This window comes from Xenopus tropicalis, chromosome 10 (assembly GCF_000004195.4).
Source record: "Xenopus tropicalis strain Nigerian chromosome 10, UCB_Xtro_10.0, whole genome shotgun sequence".
Classification (NCBI taxonomy): domain Eukaryota; kingdom Metazoa; phylum Chordata; class Amphibia; order Anura; family Pipidae; genus Xenopus; species Xenopus tropicalis.
The window spans coordinates 28,851,885-28,872,467 of NC_030686.2; the positions used below are offsets into that span (position 1 = coordinate 28,851,885).

The 20,583-nt window shown below is 40.0% G+C and overlaps 1 protein-coding gene across 1 annotated transcript in view; it reads right to left on the reverse strand.

Annotated features, from left to right (window-relative positions):
- LOC105947951 overlaps nucleotides 1-19,969 on the reverse strand; it is a 34,222-nt gene extending 14,253 nt beyond the window's left edge. The window contains exons 1-3 of the mRNA XM_031894777.1: nucleotides 19,937-19,969; nucleotides 18,903-18,972; nucleotides 18,383-18,456 (exon numbers count right to left, since the gene is read on the reverse strand). Of these exons, the coding sequence (XP_031750637.1) occupies nucleotides 18,383-18,456; nucleotides 18,903-18,921 (93 nt within the window). The 5' untranslated portion in view covers nucleotides 18,922-18,972; nucleotides 19,937-19,969. The remainder of the gene's footprint in view (nucleotides 1-18,382; nucleotides 18,457-18,902; nucleotides 18,973-19,936) is intronic.
- Between the last annotated feature and the right edge of the window lie 614 nt (nucleotides 19,970-20,583).

Here is a 20,583-nt window from a genome sequence, read left to right on the forward strand (position 1 = left end):
TGGAAACAGTTCCTGGGGGTGCAAATAAGAGCTATAATTGGCTATTTAGTAGCCCCTATGTGAACTGGCAGCCTATAGAAGGCTCTGTTTGGCTTTACACTGGGTTTTATGCAACCAATACTTGCCTCTAAGCCAGAAATTCAAAAATAAGCACCTGCTTTGAGGCCCCTGGGAGCAACATCCAAGGGGTTTGGGAGCAACATGTTGCTCATGAACCACTGGTTGGGGATCACTGATTGTAGGGGGTGCAGATATAGGATACAAAGGCCCAAGTAACCCCAATTATAACTGTATAGTGATGACACAAGATCTTGACTTGTAAGAAACATTAAAGGAATTCTGTGATGATTTTTGTTGTGTAGTTATTATTACTATATTTTACTGTTCACATTGCAAATAATTGATTATACCATTTGAAATGTTATTCTCCAATCAATAAATGTATTGTTTTTGCTGTAATATTGCTGTGTAGGTGCCATCTCGGTGCATTGTGCCTGAGTCTGAGCTTTCAGAAGGAGCCAGCATTACTCATTAGAACTGCTTTCAGGTAACGTATTGTTTCTCCTACTCCCATGTAACTGGAGGAGTCCCAAGCCGGACTTGAATTTTTACTATTGACTGTTATTCACGTATCACCACTAGGAGGCATGGGAACATTTTTATCAGGGAGCTGCTATCTTGTTACCGTCCCATTGTTCTGCTGATTGGCTGCTGAGGGGGGAAGGGGGTTAGATCACTTCAACTTGTAGTGCAACAGTAAAGTGTGAGTGAAGTTTATAAGAGCGCATGTCATATCACTGAGGGCACCTAGGAAACTAAGAACATGCCTTGCCCCATTTTCAAATTTGAAAATTAAATATGAAAAAGTCTGTTTGCTCTTTTGAAAAACAGATTTCCATTCAGGATTTTGTTGGAGAAGCACTATTAAATGATGCGTTTTGTAAAACACATGTTTTCCGATGACAGAATCCATCTAAGATGAGATGAAATCTTGCAGCAATTTGTGTGAACTGTAGAGTGACCTCCCTGCTATTCTTACAGGACCCCCAAACAACCTTCCCTAACTGTGTGCTCGTGGGCACGCACAAATTTTTTTTTTTTTTCTGCAACTATCAGTTTTTTTTATTGGAACAGCTACCTTGTTGCTTGAGCTTAATTCTGATTTTAGTTGCTGGGGTTAGTGATCCTGACAACCAGATAGTATTTTCAGTTGCTGGTAAGGTAGGCCAATGAAAAAACTCAAGAAATAAAAATGAAGGCTTATTTCAGAAGTGCTTAGAATAGGTCCATCTTTAACATACAAAGGTGAAGTTCTTCTTACGTGTGTCTAGCACTGCAAATACACGAGGCCCAAAGTGTGTGATTCTTGTATTGTAATTATGGCTACAAATTATTACATTAAAGATACATATTAAAAACATATAGTAACTACACAAATGACATATAAAGCTGCTGATTAGTCATTTTATTTAATTACATCGTTAGATACCAGAATAAAACATCTTAAATATAAATGCCACTGAACAGTTTGATGCCCAATGTACATAGGTTTACCTATTTTGCATGCAGGGACCCCAAGATAGAGAAACTCCATATTATCTGTCATTTCTGTCATTTCAAAGGCAAAATCAACACATTTGCAGCATTGTATGTGGGGTAAAGTCACAAAAAAGTGCACCCCAAAAAGCCATATATTTTTGGAAAGTACTCACTCACCCAAATTCAAAATGGGTTATACTGCACCAAGTACCAAGCCACGGAGCTTTCCTAAATTTGGCGAATTTGCTAACATTTCCACTTTGCAGCATCTTATCTCCCATGTATCAATAGATGGCATGAAACTCCCTAAATATGAGTGCCATGAAATGAAAGGGAAACATAGGTTTACCTGAGTATTTGGCATGTAGAGGTCCCGAGGTAAAGATACCCAGGCTCGGATTTGTGGAGAGGCCACAAAGGCCCGGGCCTAGGGCGGTAGAAGTTTAGGGGCGGCATGCTGTCCCGCCACAACTAAATTTTTAAATTTTGCTCCCATATGGAGCAATGGGGACCTCTCCCCACTGCTCCATATGGGAGAATAAATGTATGCACATGCGCACTTGCGCTCGCTGCTGGGGGGGGCAGGTGTCTTCGCGCATGCGCTCGCTGCCGCGCGGGGGGGAGGTTTGTGCGGCCTCGGGGCACCCGTATCACAAATCCGGCGCTGAAGATACCCCCAAATGATCTATAATTTATGTAATTTCAGTGACTGCAAAATCAACACTTTTGCAGCATTTTATGTGGGATAATGTGACAAAAAAGTAGACACCCCAGAAATCCAAATGGGTACACAGCTTAAGTACCGAGCTGCAAAAATAACTGACTCTGCTACTGAAAAATCAACACATTTACTGCATTTTTGGTTGGGTATAGCCACAAAGAAATACATGTACACCCAAAACCATATTTTTTTGGAAAGAAAGTACGCATTTAAGCAAATCTGAAATGGGTAACCATGTCTTTCTTCTCCAGTATACTAACCCTTTACTAAAATTAGGGTTTTTAATGAAATACCTGAAAATTGCTTCAAAACTTTCACTTTCTAGCATCTCATCTCCCACATTTATCCAGGGCTACACTTTGTGGCAATAACAGAACAGAGAGGATCAGAAGTTTCTCTGCAAATGACCCAACGCAGTTACAAATATAACTAGGTTTCTTTTCAGAAAAAGCCTGTGATATAAAGGTGAATTTGTGTCGTATTTAGTTGCTTTGCAGCGCACCAGTCACTAGATGGCACTGTTCAATCCTTATTGCCTCTCACTCTCTTGTCCAAATGCTGAGCTTTTTAATTTACCAAGAGCCTATAGTGTCCTAGAGCAGTGCCCATCATTTTTTCAAAATTGCTCCTGTACAGTCAATTATCCCCCAATACTGAGTTTAAGAAGTCAATGTCCTTGTTTTTCCTGGGCAATGTTTGTATACGTAAAAATAGGGATTTGCGAGCTAGCATGAAGGGTAAGAATAGGATAAGGAGAGAATTAATGAAGGTTACCCAAGCTTTCAATGTACTTTTTGTTAGCCAAGGTCAGTCTTATTGACAACAAGGTAGCAGTTTAAATGAAAGGCTGGATAGAGAAGAAATTATTTATTTTTATATTGTAATTAAATTGTTTAATCATTGATTCACTGATTCCTAGGAGCTGGCAATCTAATTTCCATAGAAGACACATTATTAAGGGGTACTAAGACAAATTCAGGGAGCACATCCAAGTCTCAGACAGATAGTATCCTGGTTGCAGTGCTCACACTGTGCCAATAAAGATGCTTATAATACACACAAATATAAATAATACAATAGATGATGATGATGATGATCTTCATATTTTAATGAATTATATGCAGGGTCATACTGGCTGAAGAGAGTGCCAGAGAAACATTTGGTGGGTGCAGACCCTAATGTGCCCCAGCCTAGGAGATTTCCCACCAGCCTGTCTTTATTTCCATTGTAGGCCTGTATGAAAAAATTTAATTTGAAATGCTTTACACATATAATACTTTAGTAAAGTATGCAGCTAATAATAATAATAAATAATAATAGCAGCGTGGTAATAGAACTGCATGAATTACACTAGTGAATCCCGACCAGTAGCTCACAAGCAAAATGTTACTCACCAACCCCCGGATGTTGCTTCCAGTGGCCTCAAAGTATGTGCTTCTTTTTGCATTCATGGCTTTTGGGCAAGTTTTAGTTGCATAAGAAACAGTTGTACTTACAATCACGGCCTCCTGTAGGCTTCCAGTCCACGTAGGGAATAACAAATAGCCAATTCGGCACCCCTAGGAACTTGTTTTTATGTTTCTTGTTACTCTTTTTACATTTGAATGTGGCTAACAAGTAAAAAAGGTTGGGGACTTCTGAATTACACTATAATCACTAAGGGTACACAGGGCTCTTTTAGCCTAAAACCAAGGCATTACAGTGCCCAAAAAGTCTGCAAGTCAGATGATTGTAATGTAATTACCCTATGGGCATGTACAAACAAGCATTTCTTGGTCTATTTGGGCAGCTCTGGGGTTGAACAAATTGTAATAGTGTGGTGACTTGAAGTACATGTGTCAGACATGGCTAGACAGGTCTTTTTGTGCATGTGGTGCACGTACTAGTGATCTCCATGTCACAAAATGAAGGGGGGAGACCAATTTTATGGAGTCCGAGGACTGACGGTGCTGCTTCCATCATGGCCTTTGTTTAAGTGGTGTTCTTCTCTAAGGCCATGGGCACATGAAGCATTTGCCTTAAAACACAAATGCAGGCATTTTTGGGCGGCACTCCTCTCCATGTACCTGCAATCAAGCAGAAGCGGTACTTTTTAGTGCAGATACACGGGGATGCGGAAGGGAGCAGATCCCCTTCTCTAACCCTGCAAAATGCTCCCCTACATAACCAACTGTAATATTGTACCATGCTGACATCTAGAGATAATACAGCAATATTTCTGTATGACAGAGATACTCTGTAGGATTCTACAGTCTTTATGCAAAATTTACACTGGTATTTATTAACCCATTAGGTACCCTGTCCATTTCTGGAAAAAAAAAGAATTGTAATTGTCAAATCCGCAATATTTAAGGTGCTAATAGTTTTATTGTAAGGCTTATATTTTTGTTTCATGACATCACTGTACTGAATCGAAACCAACAAATTACTGTAAACTTCAAGTTCCGCAATAAAGAACGGAGTTCAAAACATTCCAACAATTATAGTGAAATGCCAATTAATGTAGTGTTGCCTGATTACTCTCTGTATAACCTGTCAGATGTATATATTTATATGGACTGGTTATTATAGAATAACATCTGCAATTTATATTGGGATCTGTTTACTGAATTATATCAGCGTTTCCTACATTATCTTTTCAGCAGGGTAATGGCTCATTTTTGGGCCCCACAGCAACATTTTCCTACCATGACACATGGTAGGACACAATTTACATAACTTATTCCAAAATTTACGCTACTTTCAAATAAATGTAACTTACTTATAAACTCCACTGTCCCCTCCCCAATTCAAAGACTGACCTATTAGCACATTTTTGTTACTATTTTTGTGAACTAATACTGACTAGTTATTGGGCCCCTAAATTTACGTACTTTACGAAACCTTGTGCAAAAACTCACATAACTTACATATGAAGCAATGACAGCACAGAGCAGGGGCAGGTAGGTGGGAATTGGTTAATCTTAGGGCAAACTCCACTGACCCCCAATGAACTGACTTATTAACACAATAATCAGTGGAACTCTTTATATGAACCGCTTATTGTAGAGTAACATCCGCTGTTTATATTGCACACATGGACACAAGGGGCATGGGCAGAATTGTAGTACTGAGCACTTGTGTTAATGGGGGGCCCATATAAATAACTTGAACGGAGCCCCATATTTTCTGATGGCGGCCCTGATGCTGAGTGTCGGTTTATATAATACAAAGAGAATAATGTACCACCTGTTGTAAAATATATAAGAACATTCTAATTTATAGGTAAAATCACAAGGCCTTTAAAGCAAGGTCAGAAGGACAGAAATCACATCACAAATTTGTTATAACTGAAATCACTAAGCACCAAAGAGCTATTTATATAATGCTTCATAACCCACAAAAGCACACCCCATCATAGAAAAGTGCTGCGTTTTCATTGTTTTATTATACTGAGATCCCCCCCCCCCGAGTGCGAGCTGTGCCACTACACTATGCTTACTGAGTGCCGGGGCCACAGGCTGAGGATGAGCATTCGCACTACTGAATTTTAGCTGCAGGAAGTGGCGATAAGTAAAGCCAAGATAGGGGCCACAATGTATAAGGTATAGGTCATACATGTGAAGGCCATGCCTTTAGTGTAACAAACTGGAAGAAAAAACTGTAGGAGACATAATGATGCAAATCTGGGTAGGATAATGGGACAATAATTGAAAAAAAGAATCCTAGTTTAGCCATTTTACCCGTAGTTAAGGCTGATGCCACACGTGGCATTTTTCCGCTGCGTTTTTTCTCGGCCTAAAAACGCTGCACAAGCCACACATGGCGTTTTTCAGCCTAGTATTGGTGACGTAAGCAAATTCCATTTCCATGGTGCTAATAGTGCGAAATAGCAAAAACGCCGCGTATTTCCGCTAGGTCTGGCAGCTGCCCTTGCGTATACATAGGAATAGCTTGCTTTGCAAATACTGGCGTATTTCGGCCTAAGCTTGAAAAATCCGTGCTAAGGCGTTTTCTAGTGTATTTCCGCATTGTGTGGTTTGCTTCACGTCTTTTTAAGCTATTTCTATGGATGATGATATCAGGCGTTTTTCAGCCGCTGAGAGAATTAGAAAATACGCAGCGGAAAAACGCCTCGTGTGGCATCAGCCTAAACCCAGCCTGGTTTCAGTGTGCATCCAACTCTACACAGAATGATGGGAAATGTTAGCTTTTATCAAGGAAATTGGGAGTGGGCTTTGGGGCCTGGGTATATCAGACCTACTCTTGTTGAACTTTTTTGTGCTTGGTGAATGCACAGTTGGCTTGTTATTTTCAGTACTTTCTGGAACCATGCAATGGCTTGAGTTGTTTAAAGGAAATTTCAAATATCCTTTATTACGCCATTTTTCACTTTTGTAAAGATTTTATTTTTGCAGCACGGTGGCTCCATGGGTGGCACTTTATGCCGTGCAGCACTGGGTCCTGCATTTGATTCTAAACAAATGTTCTCTTCATGTCTGTGTGGGTTTCCTCCTGCGCCCTAGTGTGTGTGATAGTCATAGGGACCTTAGACTGTAAGCTCCACTGGCGCAGGGACAGATGTGAATGGCAAACACTCCCTGTAAGAGGATTTCCTTATTGTACGACCAAAAGTGTTTGATATTGCCTTTGAAATCAACTACAGTATACTCGCTTTGATCCCATATAATCATTCCCTGTTCCTTATAGCAACACAATTATAATATTGCAGCAGTAACACATTTTCATGCAACAGCTGGACTTGTTTTTACTAGACAACATGGATCCCAATGGTACCTCAAAATATCTTTTTGCCTTTTATGAGTGAGTCATGAAAAGAACAATGAATTTTGTTTATTTGGTTCATTCACCTCAAAGGGTTACAGGACAGCTTTGCTTGCCCATATACAGTCATTTAATGGCTGAGTAACTGAGGATTCTGTAGAGGAAAATAGGATCAAATACAGCTAGGAATACTCTATACTCTTGATGCAGGATACAGTTATTTTGGTAAGCAGGAACAATTCACAACTTATTAGAATAAGAAGAAATAGTAATGCCAAAGATAAAAACAAGGGTCATTTTCTATTGAGCTTTTGTATATTAGGGAGCCAAGAAGCTGACCTGTCAAAGCAGAACAAGCCAAATAAACGATAGCAACTGTTTGATAGCCCAGCCAGGCCCGGATTTGTGGAGAGGTCAAAAAGGCCCGGGTCTAGGACGGCAAAAATGTAGGGCGGCAAAAATGTAGGGCGGCATGCCACCCAGCCGCAATTATATTTTTAAATTTTGCTCCCATACGGAGCAATGGGGACCTCTCCCTCACTGCTCCGTATGGGACTGTAAATGTTTGAGCGCTCACGGCTGCGCGTTTGGGGGGGGGGCTGCGATCAACGGGGCTGGCCTAATGGGGCTCGGAAGATGAGTCTGGCGCTGAGCCCAGCACATCAGCAAGAATATGTACCCAAAGTTTCTGTGCTTACTATTTTTAAAATAAGCCAGAAATATTGTGTCTTTTCTGCTTACTGTGGCAATAGATATACACACACTGTAAATTGATATTACACATATACTGCAGAGTGGATAGTGGCACCCATGCACGTTATTCTGAGTGAGAGTAAATAAAAATACAAGCTCTCCATTACCTGATATGCGGCACAAGCATGAAGTAAGGTAATCCAGCAATATAATCTGGCACAGTGTGTTGTAGTATTACCCAGCACAGCAGTGTAACATGGATTCAAAAAGCTGTTTGACAAGTTCTCTTGTGGCTCACTTACTAGCTCTTGGCAAATTTGCCCCGTGCAGTACATCCTGGCAACCAATCAGCAATTTTCTTTGATCAGTCTACTGCAACCTGATTATTAAAACCAAATCCCTTATTAGGATGACATGGGTTACTGCAAAGGGCAGATGTTCCCGGTGTTAGGGTAATAGACACCACTGGATCGGCTGAGCAGTTCTGGGCTGTACCAATAACGCTTCTCAGTGGGAAGCATGTAGTTATGGGGTATCATGGGTTAATATCAGTAGAACACTTGTGAATACTGAAAGGGGGTTTTCCATATGATTGTATTGCAAGCATTTCTCAAACTAAGATAAGGTTTTCAATTCAGATAAACAGTTGTACAGTTCAGAGTTGCACAGCAGAAGCTATCAATACAAGCCCTTCAAGTCCAACTGCCCATCATTTGGTACAAGCCCTTCAAGTCCAACTGCCCATCATTTGACTAGAGCCCCCGTACCTCATATCCAGGTTAGAGGCATATGAACATGCTGCTGTGCCAGCCAGTCATCCACAGTTCCAAGAATAGTTAGAATTGCAAATAAGGGTCTATCCCCCAGTCTTAAGCTGGCCATACACGCACCGATAATATTGTACGAAACCTCGTTTCGTACGATATTTGGTGCGTGTATGGCAAGTCGGCGAGCAGGAACCTGCTGATATCGGTCGACTCGCCGATCGGGCCAGTTAAAAGATTTTGATTGGGCGCCATAGAAGGCCCCTTACCAAAATCTGCCTTCAGCGCTGAATCGGCAGAAGGAGGTAGAAATCCTATTGTTTCTACCTCCTTATCTGCCTGTTTCAGCCCTGAAGGTTAGTGGTGGATCTGAGGATCTTTCGTGCGACCGATGGTCACCTTTAAACTGGTCATACACAGGCCAATAAAAACTACTGACTTGACCCTCAGGAAGGCCTACCAGTCAGGTATCTGGCTGTATATCACCCTGATATCTATCAACCACCAAGGGCACACTGCACTTGCTGTTAGGGATGCACCAAATCCACTATTTTTTGGATTCGGCCGAACCCAGAATCCTTCGTAACGGATTTGGCCGAATTCTTAACCAAATCCAAATCCTAATTTACATATGTAGATTAGAATACGGAAGTGAGCGCGGTGAAAAATTCATATGAAAAATATGAACTCACCTAATAAACTCATCTACATACAGAAATGGTGCAGGAACAACTGCAGGCATGTTTGGAGGGCAATGTAATCTGCCTGAAACTGCTAAATAATCCTAATCTTTTTACCTCCTGGAAAGGGTTTCATTGGCATCAGGTGCCAAGAATATATCACAGAGCAGCACTCTAGTGAAAGTGGCTGCAAGGAACACTCGCTTTGTGTAACAGAGCAATGTACTGTGATTGAATTACTATTTGGGATTTTTGCATTCCAAGGAATATTTTCAAAAATACAGGGATGGGACATGTTATTGAGAATGTTTGGGACCTGGGTTTTTTTCTGTAAATTAGATCTCCATACCATAAGGATAAAAAATGTAACATTAAATGTATCCCTGATTTACCCCTTTTTACTGTGTATGTTAATATATCGGTAAGATATGTCGGTAAGGCAGCTTGGGAAAGGCTCTTTTCTGTTTCAGCACAACAGTGCCCATAAACAGGGACAAAGGGAAGTCCATGCAGAACCTGACTGGCCTACACAGAGCCCTGACCCAACTGTACATCTGTGGGATCAATTGGAACACTAACTGCAATACAGGCCTGACATCAGTGCCCAACATTGGAAGTAGATCCCCCCAACAATTTTCCAACATCTAAGGGAAAGCCTCCTGGGAATAGTAAAGCCGCTATAGGAACAAAGAGAAAACCAGCTTCATATGAATATATGGTCTGGGAAGGAGACTTCAGACAGGCAAATAATGGAATACTATTGGCCATATTGTATATACTGTACCATTTAAATCCTGCAGCCTTCAACTATCCAAACACTTGAGAGTAGAAGCGCAGTTGTACAGCACGGCCAAAGATAACCCATCCTTCCCTATAGAGAAGATAATATGGTCTTGTTGTTGTTAATCAATTTACCTGAGAGCGAGTGTGCACTTCTCTGCTCTGGGATCACAGAGTTAATGTAGGTATTGTATGTATTAGCAAAGGGAAGATTCACAGGAGGAGAGGTTATTTCTTCCCCTTAACAATGTACTGGCAAGGCCTCAAGTTCCCTATAGGTCATGGTGATCATTTCTCACTAATATGGCTGCTTTTGTAAGTAATTGTTACTTGAAGTCCCTAAACCTGACTGTTTTGCCAACCTGACTGTCCCTTCCCAGCCTGTCAGTTATAGCTTCTAATGCTAACGGCCTCCTGCTGCACAATATGGCCGCCCCCTCATAGAGGAACATGGGGATCAGATAGGGAATGGGTAATGTAAAAGCACTGGGCAAATATTCTATGGCAAAATTCTAAATCTCATGCAAGGACAATATAATTTATAGATTTAAAAAACAGTTTAAAACCCCAACCTACTGTTGTTCGACTTCAGCTTATTCTTCCACTTTTTCTTCTTCTTCTTAGCGCCCCCCATTTTCTAAACGCTACTCCTCCTACAGCTTTAGGGGTACAGCACCCAGACTCCCCACACTTCTTTGCCCTATAGCAGAGCAGGTTGCTTGTGCTTTTCTAAGTGATCCCGCCCCCCCCATCTTTTTGTGGCGCCGCTCAGAACCCCCCAATTTTCCCATTGACTTTGACAGGGAAGATTTTCAAACTGCTGCCACACTTACAGCTTTGAAGCTACACCCCCCAAACTTGAATAACATAATAATGGGGTCAACCGAATGAAACAATGACATTTGCTGGATGACCCCAAAGTGGGAGGGGCCACAAACAGCCAATCAGATTTTAAATAATGATTTTCAATGGGGAATTTCAGCCTGCTGCCAGTCTCACAGTATTAACCCCAGGGTCACTAGGGGACTGCATTTTTAGGTTTTAAAAAGTGGGCGGAGCCACCAACAGTCAATCAGATTTAACCTATTGAATTTTATTGATTTGATGCCAGGGTCCCCAAACTTTGCACAGTTTGTCACTGGGTGACTATGTTCCAAGTTTAGAAAAGAGGGCAGTGCCAACAACAGCCAATCAGATTTCACCTATAGACTTCATATGTTGACATTTAAACTGCTGCCATTCTTTATATATTAATACTAAGGTCCCCAAACTTTGCAGAGCTAGTCACCAGGTAACTGCAGTTCAGAGTTAGAAAAAGTGGGTGGAGCCACCAACCTGCTGCCATTCTCACTGTATTAACAACAGGGTCACTAGGGGGCTGCATTTTTAGGTTTTATTCAGGGTTAGAACAAGTGGGAGGAGCCACCAACAGCCAATCCATTTCCACCCATTAAATTTCATTGGTTTATATTTAAACTGATGCGATTATTTCAGTATTAATTCTAGGGTTGTTCAACTTTCAAGAGTTAGTCACTGGGTATTTGCAGTTGAAAGGTAGAAAAAGGTGGGTGGGGCCACCAACAGCCAATCACATTTCACCTATTTACTTTCAATGGTGAAGTGTAAAAGGCTGTCAGTCCCACAATTTTTATGCCTGAGTCCCTAAACTTTTCAAAGTTGGTCACTGGGGGACGGCAGTTCAAAAATAGGAAAAGTGGGTTGGGCCACTAACAACCAATCAGATTTCATCCATTGAGTTTTATTGGTTTAAATTTAAAATGCTGCCATTCTCACACTATTTATGCCAGGGTGCCCACGGTTTGTCACTGGGTGACTTCGACTCAAGGTTAGAAAAAGTGGGCACACCCACCAACCACCAATCACAATTTACCTATTGACTTTTATTGGTTTAAATTTAATGCTGCCGTTCTTTAACTATTAATCCTAGGGTCCCTAAACTTTGCAGTCGCTGGGTAACTGCAGTTCCAGGTTAGAAAAAGGGGGCGGAGCCACCAACCGCCAATCAGATGTCACTCGACTTTCAGTGGGGAAATTTAAATTGCTGCCATTCAGACACTATTAAAACCAGGGTCCTCAAACTTTGCTCTGTGGTTTTTACTATATAAATGTGGTCCAAAAGTAGAAAAAAGTGGGAGGAGCCTACAACAGATCAGATTTCATTCAGTGACTTCATGCTTTTCAACCCAACTTTTAGTATGATGTAGAGAGTAATATTCTGAGACAATTTGCAATTGGTCTTCATTTTTTATCATTTGTAGTTTTTTTAGTTATTTCATTTTAAGTTCAGCAGCTCCCCAGTTTGAAGTTTCAGCAGTTATTTGGTTGCTAGGGTCCACGTTACTTTAGCAGCCAGGGAGTGGTTTGGATGAGAGACTATATGAACAAGAGAAGGCCTGAATAGATTCTTATTAGGTTACAAAAAGTAACAATAACAGTAAAACTGTAGCCTCACAGAGTTTTTTGGCTGTCAGGTCAATGACCCCCATTTGAAAGCTGGAGAGGGGCAGAAGAGAAAGGCAAATAATTCAAAAACTATATAATAAAAACCAATTGCAACGTTGTTAGGAATAAGGAATTCTATAACATACTAAACGTTAACTCAAAGGTGAACATCCCCGTCAAGTTTTCAATATTTTTTTTTAATAACTACATTTTTTGAGCTTCTAAGTTGTTAATAAATAAACTCATATTCGAGTTTGGTGAGTTTTTGAGTTTTGCTTATTTAACTAAGCTTTTATTTGAAAATTAAATTTTTGTTAAATGGGCCTTTCAATTGATTTTGGTCACTCTCAGGAGACCTTGCTCAAGACATTAAAACAAACAAAACCCCCCGCAACCTTTGAACCCAATGGTACAAACACCAGAACACTCCTCCTGATGTCACATTCATTGTATAACCAGTTTAAAAGAAAACACAGTTGCCGGTCACCTATACCAAATATCTTAGTCAAAGTGTATTAAAATTAAGCCCAAAATCCCAAGTACATCTTACTGATAAAGCCCCGCACTGCTACAGGGGGAGTATATATAGGAACACACGTATGAAGTGTGCTGGAGCGATGACAGAGCATATAACTAGCACTTCCACAGAAACGTACTGTTACAATCATGAGCAGATCCCAACCATGAGTATCTGTTACATTTGCACAGCCTATAGGGCTATCCCAAACCCAAACCACGCACTGTTAAAGGAGAAGGTTACATTACTAAATATTAGGCACGGCCCCATGATTATAATTGTTTGTATGATACCCCGGGCCAGTGCTCCTGTTAGAAGCAAAGTACACCGGGCTGGGGTACTTCTGAGCGAGCACCATGGTGCGATTGTCTTCTTCCCCTACTTCTTTCTCTGATTGCCCTAGGCCTACACACGCTCACTGGGGTGAAAAAAATAGTTACACTTTTCACTCTCCTGTGCATGCACATCCAGAGCAGGGAAGAAAGAAGGTCGCTCCGTGGTGCTTGCGCAGAAGTACCCCTGGCCAGGGCAGTTTTTTTGCTAACAGGAGCACTGGCTTGGGGTATCAGGTAAGTGATTATAATCACTAGGGGTGCCTAAAATTTGTCATTACCCAGTGTTTAAAGGGAATGTTCATCTTTTGCAAAGTCCTAACAAAGTGGAATCAGTTTGAAAAAATTATTTCTTCATCCTAAGTGGTTAAAATTTCCAATAACTGGACCCTTAATGATGCGCTATCACCCACTCCCCACACAGATAAGCAGCAGGGTGTAAGGAGATTCCCAGGGTAAGCGCTTCTGTGCATGTATGTCTCCTGGAAGGGGCACAGTTTATAGTCTTTACAAGCAGGACCAATGGTATGTGAAATAAACACATTTCTCTCTCTCTCTCTCTATATATATATATATATACATACACACAGTTCAGGCAAAGGTAGCACTCCTGGGGTCACGTTTTAGCTCCACACAGGAGCTTTCTACCTCTCCCTGAAGAAAGCTCCTGTGTGGAGCTGAAACGTCGGATTAATTAAAACCATGTAAGATATTGCTAAAACTCTTTTTTGTTTTATTCTTGTTGAATATTAACCAAAGTCCTGTGAGTGCTAGCCTTTATTGCAATTGTATATATATATATATATATATATGGAGAGAGAGGATTTCCAGTTATCCAGGATCCTCTGAGTTACAGGGAAGCCATCTTCCATAGATTCCTTTATACTCAAATAGGTCAATTTTTTTTTCTGAAATAATAAAAGCTTTTGCTTGATTGTAAGTAAGCTGCAGGAATCCATATTAGTGCCAAAGCAATTATACTTGTTTTATTTAATGTGTAACTGTATTTACACATTAAGCATTCCAGATAAAAATTCATATATATATATATATATTCCCAATAATTATGCGCACTCCAGCTTCCTTCAACCCGCTTTATTGATAATTTACTTCATGGTTAACTTTCATTGGAAAAAGGACAAAAATAAAGAGCCCTTTAAGTATTATGTTCAAGATTTTAAGATTTTGAATCCTGTTTTATTTAAAATATAGAAATACATGTGTAATAAATAACATATTTCTTGAAGAATCACATAGTTATTCATCACAGCTTTTTTTCCATCGAGGGATCTCATTGTAGGTGCAGAGATCTTCTGTAAATGTAACTTGCTTCTCCTTCTGTCGTAGTTATACTTCTCCCCATCATCTCTTCATCCTCATTTTCTTCCTCTGACAAAACCATGCTTAAACCAATTTCCAAGTGAAACCCACGGAACTTCCAGTTGATCCAGAGGAAGGCAAAAAACCCATCTGAAGTTGTAGCCAATTTGTCTCAGATGGGGAAAAATTCCTTCCTGACTCCAAATAGGCAGTCGGACCAGTCCCTGGATCAACTTTGCAACAAGAAGTCAGTTCACTAAACTTGTAGTTTCTCCCTCACTAAACACAAATCTATCAAGATCAACGTTTTGCTTCTAAGAGAAACCCGCCAAGCTTCCAGTTAATCCAGAATAAGACAAGAAACCCCAGGCAATTTGCCTAAGATAGGGAATTCCTTCCAACTTCTGAGTCCATCAAGATCAAACTTTTTTCCTATATGAAACCCACCAAACTCTCAGTTGCCTCCAAAAAGGCAGGCAGGCCATTCCCTTGATCAACTTTGCAGTATGAGGTCATTTCAGCCAACTTGCATATATCTCCTGCTAAAAAGCCATCCAACCCTGTAAACTATCTAATATATCCAATAGTACAAGATTCAAACAATGCAGATATAAACCCAGTTCAGAGCCTATCATAGGAAATAAATAACCACTAAAAACATTTCAAATATCAGACAAAATAGTAACTGCAAACAGCTAGATACAGGGACCTGCCCCTCCACTCGATAAAGTTACCCACTCTCAATTCATAATCACAATTTAAAAAGAAAGGCAGTGTGCAAAGCTTAAAAATGGCGGATTGTGCCTGTTTTTTACACTCTGCCCAGTGCCTTCTTGCTTGCTTCCATAACAAAAATGTAACACATTGGTATAACAGCATTTCAGCCATTGTTCAAAGCAGCGGTTAAACAGAGGGCCAGTTCATGGTGCCTCAGACTGTTTGGGGCCAGACTATAATCCTCAAACTATGGCCCCGCCCCCTCCTCTCCCCATTGCGTCCTCATACTACAGCCCCGCCCCCTCCTCTCCCCGCTGAGTCCTCATACTACAGCCCACTCCCGCTGCCTGCTCCCCACTCCCTGCTGCATCCTCATACTACGGGCTGCTCCTGCGTAGTTTTGTAACTCTCTTCAGTGAGTTCTTCTTTTGGTGTTCTATAGTCTTCCTCACCTGATCTTTTCTCTTCATTTCCATTATCAGGGCCTGTATATTGGTTATGACCCCTGATATTTCATCTACTCTGCCCTACAAGGAACTTGTTGCTGGACTTTTACATGCATCTAGGGCAGGGTTCCTTAAACTTTTTAAACAGGGGGTCAGTTCACGGTCCCTCAGACTGTTAGGACTCTATAGTCCTCAAAGTACGACCCTGCCCCTCCACTCCCCACTGTGTCCTCAAAACTACGGCTTGCCCCCCTCTTCCTGCTGCGTCCTCAAACTACGGCCCGCCCGCCCCTCCCCACTGCGTCCTCATACTATGGCCCGCTTCAGCTCCATGCTCCCCACTCCCTGCTGCGTCCTCAAACTACGGGCCGCTCCTGCGTCCTTCCTTGCTTCGTACTGCCGCTCCCCACTGCGTCCTCCAACTACGGCCCCGCCCCCCCTCTCCCCACTGCGTCCTCATACTACGGCCCCCTCCAGCTCCATGCTGCGTCCTCAAACTACGGGCCGCTCCTGCGTCCTTCCTGCTCCCACGCTCCATCCGTTTTTCCAAATGTCACGTAAATAAGCCTTCAATCTGAGACCCCCACCCCTACCCTTGCCCCTGCTTTCAGAGTTTTCATCTGCAGTCTTCTATTTCTTTTTTTTGTGCTTTGGGTTTTTTAAATTTTTTTTTGCTTTTTTGTTTTTTGCTTTTTTTGTATTTTGTCTTTTTTTAATTTTTTTTGCTTTTTGTTTGTTTTAAATTTTTTTTTTACATTTTGCTTTTTGTTGTTTTTTTTTAAATTTTCTCACTGCTTGCTGTGACTTCTTTAATCATTCAGCAGCCGATCTTCCTCATGATCTAGCATTGCACTCTTCCAATGCCGGGTCCCATCATCTATTATGGTGGTAGACCCTTTTTCCATGTCATCTGTGCATCTACTTTTATCGCAGTTTTCTGTTTTTTCTTTAATCCCACTTTTCTTAGCATTCTTTCTGAAGATTCTTCTAATGAATCTTAGAAATTTGCTTTCTTTTTTGTTCTTCCCTAGTGGGATTTCATAAAAAGTGCAGAGGTTTTCTGCGAAGCGGACTTGCTTCGCATTGTTTGTATCCTCTGCACTTTCACTGTTGTCCATTCTTTCTTCTTCACTTCTGCTTTCCGATCCTTTCCGTTCCTCTCCCTCACTGTTAGAGCCGTCACTGCTTGTAGGTTGCTCCTCGGCAGTGTTTTCACTGCTTAAGGAACTCCCCATAGCAGTTTCATAACTCTCTTCTTCTTCTTCTTTCCCTTCTTCTCTCTTCATTTGAAGTATTAGGGCCTGCATATTGTCTATGGACCCTAATATTTCATCAATTCTGTCCTACAAGTAAAGCAAAGAATAAATAAAATCATCAGGACAATCATTTTTACATTTCTAATTTCATACAAAAAAGTAGTTGTATTTTAAGATAAATAAGTCCATTTATACCATTTAAGAAAGCTGACCTACTGCAACAATTCAGAATCTGGGAATAACTGGCCTTTGTTCTATACAGTAAATACAGGGTGAGGCTCTGCACAAGTGTTGGGAGGTGGTGCATTGGGGTGAGTGGCAGATGGCTGGGCATTGTGGGCTGGTAATTAAAATGTCATTTAGATGCAGGTACAAATGCGCTGCAGCCAGATTCTAGTTATCACATTAGATGTAACCCTGAAGATGAAAAACTGCAATACTGAAAGTACTAAAGGTAGCAACAAGGAAACCATATTCCCTATGGGTAGTGCTTTAAGTTATACGGGAAGCCACAGTTACATGGGATGGGGACACATACCATCGTACCAACACAATGCGCCCTCAAGATGTGCTCTGCTCTTTGAAACGCACAGGCACAATATAGCTCATAAGCGAGAGCAGAACCGACAGGGACGCACAAGGAACTGAGCGCGCAGTGAGGTCATCTGGGCTCATTGGGAACCAACTAAAGGACTGTCTTAATGGGGACTAAGGGGCACTAATCAGGGAAATAGTCGTTACGTTGAGTTAATTTAAATAGATGTTCAATTAATTTAATAGCCACTCCTCCTGAGTTGGAAGCCCTCGAAACGAGTAGAGGTATAGAGCGGCAAAAAACAGAGCTTTTTTATTCAACAATGATTCATTTGCTGGACAAACACTTTTAATATAGTGAGCGCAAGATTCATACAAAGTAAAGTGAGTAAACATGTTATTGTAATGTTTTTCATAGTAAAACAGTATAATACTATCTATACCTTGCTATCATTTCTATGTTCATCGGAGAGGAATACTGATATTGTGAGACTAAGGATATTATTCAATTTCTGCTTATGATCCTGTGAGTACCCACCTAACTGGGGATTGGAACCACTGGGGTGAAAATGATTTCTGTTGTTTAACTACAACTTGCGTGCAGAACATTATTAAGTGGCTTCCCGTATAACTTATTGTTACCGTTAGAGTTTACAGTATTGCACTATTAGTGTTTCATGCGCTTCCCTCTGGATATTCACATACGTAACCAACATGGTGAAGACCCGGTAAATAAAGGAAGCTGCATTTGAACATTGAACCATTTGGGTGCTCAGCTCTCTTGATATATCATATATTTATATACAGTATATAGAATTCTTAAGTGGAACACAGAGTATATTTATTATTTACATACCTCTACATGAGCCAGCGAATCCATCCAGGCTTCCCGGATCTCCTCCAGCTGCTCAATGTAGTTTCCTTCTATTTCTGGAGAAAAATAAAAATATTTGTGAGATATGTTCTGCTTTACATAAACGATAACTCAAACCTTGTGATTAAATTGAAAAGGTGCAGAAAGGTTGTTGAAGTAAAGGTTTAGTGCTATTACAGGGGAAATATGTCTAATTGTTTGGTTCTTTTATACAGATATTCTTATTTTTATATATAGAGAAGCTGCCATGCTGATTGCTTCTTATTTTTAATCTTGTTCTTAGTCTTTCAACAAACAGTGTCTTCCAGTGGCTAAATTGCCATAAAAACAAGCAAAATATTCATTTTTCTATATCCATAATTGGTCCCTATACTGTCCTTAGAGGATAATCCATAGTACATTATTAAATGGTTATAGAGTTCCAAACTGTGTGTGTGTAGGTTCATAGGAGTTAGCTTATGAAATATCTATTAAGGGTATATTGAAAGAATTTGATTATTACCTTTCAATTCGCGATCCATTTCGCTTCTGAATTGTCGAATGACAACTTCAAAATCGTCCAGCTTCTTTTGCTGAAATATAGATATTTATATGATTAGTGAATTCAGGTTAAATGTAGACATTTCACTTCAAACTAATTCAATTTAAATTTAAATGCAGTCACACCAACTACTGGGGGGCATCTGAGTTTCTTTAACTGTTACATTAGCTGATTCATTATTTTGATTAACATCTGCATACACATACTTCTAATAAGCTAATACTACACATACTTCTAATAAGCTAATACTACACATACTTCTAATAAGCTAATACTACAGATACTTCTAATAAGCTAATACTACACATACTTCTAATAAGCTAATACTACAGATACTTCTAATAAGCTAATACTACACATACTTCTAATAAGCTAATACTACACATACTTCTAATAAGCTAATACTACACATACTTCTAATAAGCTAATACTACACATACTTCTAATAAGCTAATACTACACATACTTCTAATAAGCTAATACTACACATACTTCTAATAAGCTAATACTACACATACTTCTAATAAGCTAATACTACATATGCTTATAATAAGCTAATACTACACATACTTCTAATAAGCTAATACTACAGAAGCTTATAATAAGCTTGATTACAGTTAAGGAGTGGGAAAAAAATTTAACAAAAACTGCCAATTAACAATGCATTTTGCATATTTTTCAGCAGTTTCATGATTTTTTTGCTGAAGCAAAATGGGACAGATTGGCTCGTCACTATTCCCCAGAGTTTATATTAGAGGATTTATTGGATTGTAGAATCTGCATACAGATCGCTCTGACATTCTCCATTTTGGTTAAAAATGTCATATAAGCTTCATCTCATGGAATCCTACATGTAGAGACAGATTGCTGAGGGATTGTGACAATAACTTTTTAAATGATTTGGTTTAGAAAGTCTCTTTCCATGAGATTTATGTTATATTAAATGTTTATTTTGATGAAAGTTCCCCATAAATTAAATATTTTAATATCCTTACCGTTTTCCTGCATGGCAGGCAACAAAAAAGTCTGGAACACATTTTTAAAAAACTGCGATATCTCTGTTTTTTTTTATCAGATGACAAGCTCGCCTTCACGCTCTGATGGGAGGAATCAAATGTGGCTGTGCCTGAGTGTGTGTGTTCTACAGCTAAACAGTGACCATTGTGACATCATCACATTGTGATGATGTCATAATGGCTCTGGTGTTTACATTGTGGAATACACTCAGCCTTAGAATGTCGTTTCTATGGAAACCTATTGCACACATACCTACAGAGAGTTTCAATGCTCTAAATTGCAGTTAAATGGTAACTGTCAAGAAAACAAAAGTGTAATACAGGCTTCATTTCATGAAGGTTTCCATGTTGAGACAGATTGCTGAGAGGGGGATAGCGAAAAGCCATTTTTAAAATGACTTTGTTTAGAAAGCTCTATTAAATTACATGTAAAACTATACTTAATAGTTCCCCAGAAATTAAATACTTGTTTAAACTTTTCTTTCAAGTAAATACCTCTCTTCCAGCCTCTGACTTTATTATAATATACAATCGATATGAAATGTCAGTAACTAACCTTAAAATATTAAATACTCATGAAGTGTAAACTTGAACACAAAAAATAATAAAGAATCAGTTACTGGGTC